Genomic DNA, 7,484 nt, shown 5'->3' on the forward strand with positions numbered 1-7,484 from the left:
CAGTATGATCTCAGTATGATCCCTGTATGATCCCTGTATGATCTCAGTATTATCCCTGTATGATCTCAGTATGATCCCTGTATGATCTCAGTATGATCCTAGTATGATCCCTGTATGATCCCAGTATGATCCCTGTATGGATGCATGCAAGTCTTTTTCCTTTCTTTGTGGTTCCAGGATTGAGCCACATGTTTCCCTTTCTCGACCTCTGCAGTGAGGAAAACTGCATTTCTTTTGTGTTTCCTTTTTTGTCATCAGGAAAAGCTTAAATTGTAATTTCATAGACATATGATGACATAAGAGATCGTTACCATCCATTGTGGCTAAAGGTGGAAGTGGACATGAGGCTCCTGGACATTCTTTACAGTAAAAGAAGGTTTCATAAATATGATTAAAATAACGTATTCTGATTATGGCCCTGGTGTATACACACAGTCTGAACATGCATGTCCACAGGGTGGAGCAGGTGTTATGTTGCATGTCTCGCAGCTTCTCTGTTCTCACTCCATGCTGTGTATTTACTGAAATAGCCTTTAGCATGTTCTGCAGCTGTAAAGGTCGTCTTAATGAAGGCAGATCATTTACAGGAAATGAGTTATCAAAGTAGGGACACTCACCTCTGGTGTCACCTTGGTGGGCTGAAGAATAAAAAGCTGCAGAGCTGTGAAGACAGTGGATTGATGTAAATCGCTATCAGAGATTAGCAGGCACGACTTAGTTTGGATACAAAGAAGCAACACAACTGTACCTCCATCAAACAGAGCCAAGAATGCCAAAATAAGGAAAGGAGCTGTTTTCCCAACAAACTCATACATCACACTGCCAAATGGGGGTCCAACTGTGAAGAAAAGGCTGAATGGTGAGTAATGGACAAATCGACAGTGCACTCAGGATGCCACAAAGCTCAGGCTGTGTCTGCTTATTTCTTTATTTCCTGTGTAGAAATGACATCTTCTCTGTTGTCATCAATTATTTATGCATCAGTAGAAGCTGCAGCATACAATGTTCAGCCTGGACAGTTCATCAGTTCAGATGTGAATGCAACACTGTAGCAATTGTCAGACAAAGCAGACTTTATATGTGTTTTTATTGTGCTGTCATTTATTTGGAGTTTTATGTAAAGATCCGGTGAATATTTCAGATTTGGTGTCTTTACAGAGTAACTGAAAATCTACACACACATACCTAACACTCCTAATGCCAAACCTCCCAAGGCAATGCCAATGGCATGACCTCTCTCCTCATCATCTGTGTACACACTGGCGAGCATTCCCATCCCTGAAAAACACACAGTTGTATGGCAGAAAAAGATCAGAACGTGTTTGTTTCAGCAGGAGCGCTGCAGGCCTGTGTGCGACATGCAACACACAGGCCATTGTACTGTTGTTCTATAAGCGCAGGAAACAACAGCTGCTCAGTGAAACTGCATGGCTCACAATAGAGTTGTTGGGCACAGATCTGTTGGAGCGCTGAGCGCACATCAGATTATAACTCCATCATTTGTTTTATGTCATCTTCCAGTTTAATCTAGTTTATTATCAAGTCAATGATGATCTGTTCTCACACCCAAACAAGATGTTGCAGATATGCTTCAGGCCTTCAAACAGACAGTTTCCTATAAGTCCACATTGGGACGATGATCTTAAATAGAGGGGCTCTACACAATGAATGAACGTTAATGCATTCACATATACAGAACAGTGAATATTTAAAGACTGATGAGGAGATCATACCCGCCACAGATGAGCAGGACGAACCCACGCCTTGAAGCGATCTGGCCACAAACAGCAGAGCGTAGCTCGATGAGAAGGCAAACACTTCACAACAGGACAACAACACAAACAAAGAACCATCAGACATGATGCAAAACTGCTGCTTCTCATCGTGAACATTTGTTTGCTGGAACTTACTGATAGTAGAGATGAACATTATACAGAAGCCAGCAAATATGGGAAGCTGGTATCCTATCCTGAAGGGCCACAGAGGATAAAAGGCAGACATTAGAAATGTCCAACGTGAGTCTTTATCTTTAGCTTAGAAAAGAGACATTTATAACAATATCAGTGGAAGATGATTCGGTCACAGCTGCAGAAATTCATGAGAATAAAGAAAGAAAGCATTAGATTGATGGACAGTTATTAAATGAGTGAGAGTGTGGTCCAAAACAGCACGTAGCACAATAATGTAATATCATTAATAAACTTGATAGATAGCAAAGGATTTGACAAACCCTAAGCTACTTTTGCATGTGGCGTTCTCTTTTAAATGTTAGCCTGTTAACCAGAACAGTGGAGGAAGATTAGAAGGCTGAAAGCTGCCATCCGCATCAAAACAAAATCATAGCTTAGATACCTGACATGCTTGACTGGCCTTGTATTGTCCTCCGTCAGCAGAGAAGGTGACTAAGAAGCCGTAATAGGACCACATTCTTTGCTTCAATTACAGCATATGTGGGTGTCTGTATGAGACACTAAATGTTGCCTTTCAGGTGGAGTTACGCTTTTCCCTCCGCCCTCAACGTCTAATTCACCGTTTGGAAAATGTTCTCTCGCCATCAGCAGGATTTCAAATCATTCAGGACCGTTCAAATGTGTTTTTCACCAACATGATAAAATCTTACATGTCTCAGGTCATGTGTTTTATTCCAGTTTTATTCAGGTTCAGTTTAGTCACACGCCGCGGTGGACTCTCACGTCGACAGCCGATGGATGGTTGAGCCATGGACATTTATGAAACCTTGTCTAATTTTAATGAAATAGTAGCAACAGCTAATCTAACCCCATCAGTTGCTCTGTAACCATGCAACAGAAATCTGGTTGAAGGCTGAAAACCAGGACCAGGACCAGGCTGGACTGTAAATAAAGTAAAACTAGGACTTTACTCTGTAGAGGCTACACGACCGGATTTATCTTATCTGAAATCATAAATGAATTCTGCAGCTTTTCCTCAAGGGAGCTAGTAAAACGCCAGTTAGCACAGCAGACTGTTGTACTAACAGGTGTAAGCTGAGTTTGAGGCACAGTCACCTCATGTTTCACCAAGCAGCTAATAGTGCAGTGATGATAATCTCTGCTTCTGACACTTGTGTTCTAAGATGTAAGCTTAACACTAGAGTTTGGTTCCTTCATCATGTATAACATCTGCAGCCGTGGAAGCTGGAGCTCAACCATGGCACTGACTGCCCTTTACATTAATATCTTTCTCCCACAATATAAAAAATGTCATCTTAAAAGAATTTATTTTAACTCTTCAAGAATCCAAAAGATATTTTAAAAACCGGATTTTTAATGTAGTTCAAGGGAAGTGACTGACTCACTGTGGAGCACCCATGTATGAACAATCAGACACACACGTGCAGGAACGTTTAATCAGGAATTCTGCTCTATTTAGTTCAGTCGGACAGCTGTAGCTGACACTGCACCATCGAAGACACATCGACCTCACGCGTTCACCATGGTTTCCTACTAAGAACTTAAAATGGGAGTCTGTTCCTTCTCTCGTTTTAGATTAGACCATAAGTGGAATTCTACATTGTCCTCTCTTGACACAAATTTGAACCAAAATGTTGCCTCAAGCAAGCAGGAAGCCTCTACAGTCTGACAGGAAGCCAGTGCTACTGTCATCCTGTCGTCCTGTCCTTTGTCAGTCTGTCTTCACTCATCATTTCCTTTCACTGGGCTGGTTTCAGTCATTATGCAAATGTCCTGTTTATAAGGTTGGAAACCTGCAGTCAGCTGAGACTGAAGACGTCACCTGGTGATGATGAAACGTTTCTCCCACAAAACTCTACGTCCAGATGAACAGAGTCAACTTTTGGAGATTTACTTACCTGGATGATTGAGCATCAAGACGTTTCCTTTGGTTATTTTCTGTCTTTTTTAAAAATGTTTTTTGCAACATGTTATACAATCTCTATGTTCTGTTACTCTTTTTGTTGCTTTCGCTCTTTTCTTGAATCTTCACAGAATTACCTCAGTAAGCTTATGTGATTCTGATACACGTGCATTTAAATCCATCGTCATGCTGTTTCCCTGAGTATTGTTTGTCATTTAAATGAAAGATAGAAAAACGTTTGACCTGACAGAATACACATAGATTGTACTTTAAGATGACAAACATGTAGGATCTAATTTAACTGTGCAAGAGATGCAAGAACTTTGAGTATGTTTTGAAAGAATATTTGGCACGCTCCTACAAAAGTGACAAGAGGCGTAATGCCTCCTAAATCTAAGGTGATCAGCTCAATGACTACCATATACATTGACAAAGAAACACAGAGTAATTACAAAGACCTACCTGTTTGTGATTGGCCCTACAAACGGGTTGGTAATCAGCTGCACGGTGGCCTTGGAAGCAAACAGCATTCCTACTTTGACATTTTCATTAATCAGCTTGTTGGTGGAGCGGGGGCAGTCGGTTGAGTTTGGTGGGAGCTGTGTACCAGTAGGGGTCAGAGGGAGCAGGTCAGTAGTCCTAGCTGTGGTGTTGAACCCAGACAACCTAACAGTGTTATCGTATAAGGACACAATGCTTTGGAAGGAAGCTGGAGAATCCTGCTTCGGTGCCGTGTTGTTCTTAAGCACGTCTGTCGACTCATCCAGAGTGTACAGGTAGCTGGGAATGATGGGAACTGGTGGGTATAAAGAGGAGAGACAGAACCAATATACTGAAATCTGACATGAAAGGCAGACTGATGCTAATCCAGACTTCATTGCAACATCTGACAGCAGAGCAGAAAGTTAAGAGTGATTTCTGTAGGAACTGTACAAACCTCAAACTGGCAGTGCTTCGGCTGACACCCTCGAGAGTTTGTTTTTTTACATTTGGAAAAACGCTCCAAATATGAACACATGGAACCACTTTTACATTTCCAAACAAAGCAGCTCCTGTGCAAAGCAATAATCCTGCTTTCTAGCAAGGGGGAATCCTGTGGTTGCAAAGAGACACTGGATAGAGAAGACGGTCTCCGAATGATTTGATCTGAGTAACAGTTTCCTGATGTGTAAACTATGGTCCCCATTAAAATAGAAACGAATGATAAAGCAGATTATACTATTACTGCGTGATTGAGAAGCTGCAGCCAGCTCGTGTATTCACAGTGGTGCAAGCTAACCCATCCATCTTTTGTATACAGTCCATGTTTGAACTGCAACTAGTAGAACAGATTGGCAGATGCAAATTAGCCATTAAAACCATACAAACCAAGAGCTGTCATACTCAGAGCACTAAATATTTACACATGAATTGATCAGGATCAACAACATCCTGCATGCTGTGCACAAGCTGGCCTGGTGTCACCTTCTTTCTGCTCTCCTCTCTTTCACTCACCGTGCATTCATGCCGCTCTTAAATGTCATTAACTTTGTGTCTCCGCTCTCCTGCGGGCTCTGCTTTGTCCCTCTATATCTTACTGTGGGTTGTAGCTCTGACGCTGCACATTCTGGTGATCAGTCTCTGGTTTATCAGCTCCACCAATCATCAGTGCATTTATTGTTGCATTGTTAATTTTTCCTTCCTCGTCCTGTTAAAAATATACTTTGGCTTGGAGTAAACTGGGTGTTTCCATTTACACGCATTTATTGTTTTTACACACATTCGTAAACATGTTTATTTATTTCTTATCTGTATGTATTTTGCTTTGGTGACTGTTCTTTATAAACTGGACCTCGTATTTAAATAGTTTTGACTCTGACCTGTTGTATCTTGTTTTGTCTGCTTTGATGTTATTTGATTGTAATGCTGTATGGCATTAGCCAGGTCACCCGTGCAAAAGAGATGTTAGTCTAAGGGACTTCCTGGTTAAATAAAGATTAAATTAAATTAAAATGACAGACCAAAAATCGAGCTTTGCTATTAAATTCATAAAACGTGAAAATGTGCTCATGGAGGCTTTTATCCATTCTCCCTGCACTTATGGAAAACTGCAGCTCTGTGCACAGCAGAGATGTGTGATGAATATGTTATAATTAACATTTAATGCAGCCAAACTATCAGTAACATTCTGCCATGTTGCAAAGAAAGTAATTATAAATAGATAATTTCATACATGTTTTTATTTGTTTGTAAAACAGCCCTGAAGGGAATCTAAATCTGTTCTTTTAGGAAGAGCAGGTCGTGCATAAGAAGCACAGGAAGAGATGTGTTTCCTCCTACAGTGTAACTGACATTAAATCCGATCTTTCTGTGTGTTTTTCTAATGGAGAGCAGTCGGACGTCCGTACATGTCAAAGCAAACTGTGAAGTTAAACCTGTGCTATCAGCGTCTACATGGCTCTGCCGTTCAAACGCTGTCATTTAATTGGATGAGGCAGATTTAGGTAGATATTAAAATGAAGTGCACAAGAAGCGCCTCTTTGAGACGTCTGACTGACAAACCTGACTACCTGTTGCACACAGAGAGAGAGCGGAGCAGGAAACTTTACAGAGAAGGTGAGAAAAGCACCTACCGACCACCGTCAGCAGCATGTTGTCCAGAAGCAGAGCGACAAAAACAATGAAGAGAATCAGTTTCCTCGATTGTCTCTCCTCTCTGAGCCATTTGAGCAAATTAAACTGCCGGAGTGCGTCTAATCCCCCCATGGCGCAAGTCCCCGAAAGCGCAATACAATCGAAAAGGTAAGTAGTCCTGGAAAGAGACACGGCAATGATGGGTCAGCAAGTTAAAATAAATATCAGCTCTTTAAAACTGACGATAAGTTAGTAAAAGAGAAAGTGAGCGCTGAAATCTTACCTTAGACGTGTAAGGACGAGCTGGAGAGGCAAGAGATGGGAGGAGATGATGAGGTCTTTCTACTGACTGGACCCGCTATTGACGTCACACCCCTTTATGTGTAGATACCTGATAACACACTTTAAACAAAAGACACGAGGACGCAAACGGGACAAAGGCTACAGCTGGGCTTCAGGTCACTCATCGTACACACTGACTACTGTTCTGGCTCCTGAGCTAAGTAACTACAACACTGCATGCATGTGTAATGGTGACAACAGCCGGAACATTAATGGTGTCACAGGTTTGCTTTCAGCGCACTTTATATGGCAGCATGTTACAACACCCTAATGTCAAGGTGCTGCTTCATAAGATAAAGACCCTGCTTTATGACAGGCAGCCCGTTTCTGTGACTAGTTGTGGGCGGCGACGTAAGCAGACACCTTAATTCATGCAAGCACGTTTTTTCGTAGCTACTGTTCACTCACATTTAGAATTGGTTAGCATCTTGCCCACAGACATGCAAACCAAACCTGCTGGTTAGCAGGTGACCTGCTCCTGATGCACAGCCATAGATCCAGCCCTGAGGTGAAACACAGCCCGACACTAACTTTGTGTAACCTGCCTCTCCACTGCCAGCTGCTTCTTAGTTTATGTTGTAACTAATGAGCAAAACATGTAATAATGCATTAAACATGTAAAACACGCCAAACTGGACAAAACAGAGTTTGTTAACAAATTCGATCATGTGGAAAATGCTTTTGCTGAACACAGC

General features: G+C 41.7%; 1 protein-coding gene across 1 annotated transcript in view; it reads right to left on the reverse strand.

Moving 5' to 3' along the window:
* Positions 1-6,780, reverse strand: part of slc18a2 (solute carrier family 18 member 2) — a 24,726-nt gene extending 17,946 nt beyond the window's left edge. The window contains exons 1-8 of the mRNA XM_005747432.1: positions 6,731-6,780; positions 6,447-6,625; positions 4,297-4,630; positions 1,911-1,969; positions 1,734-1,817; positions 1,186-1,278; positions 749-838; positions 618-661 (exon numbers count right to left, since the gene is read on the reverse strand). Coding sequence (XP_005747489.1) covers positions 618-661; positions 749-838; positions 1,186-1,278; positions 1,734-1,817; positions 1,911-1,969; positions 4,297-4,630; positions 6,447-6,579 — 837 coding nt within the window. The 5' untranslated portion in view covers positions 6,580-6,625; positions 6,731-6,780. The remainder of the gene's footprint in view (positions 1-617; positions 662-748; positions 839-1,185; positions 1,279-1,733; positions 1,818-1,910; positions 1,970-4,296; positions 4,631-6,446; positions 6,626-6,730) is intronic.
* Between the last annotated feature and the right edge of the window lie 704 nt (positions 6,781-7,484).

Source organism: Pundamilia nyererei, unplaced genomic scaffold (genome assembly GCF_000239375.1).
Source record: "Pundamilia nyererei isolate P.nyererei 1_Seehausen unplaced genomic scaffold, PunNye1.0 scaffold00197, whole genome shotgun sequence".
Classification (NCBI taxonomy): domain Eukaryota; kingdom Metazoa; phylum Chordata; class Actinopteri; order Cichliformes; family Cichlidae; genus Pundamilia; species Pundamilia nyererei.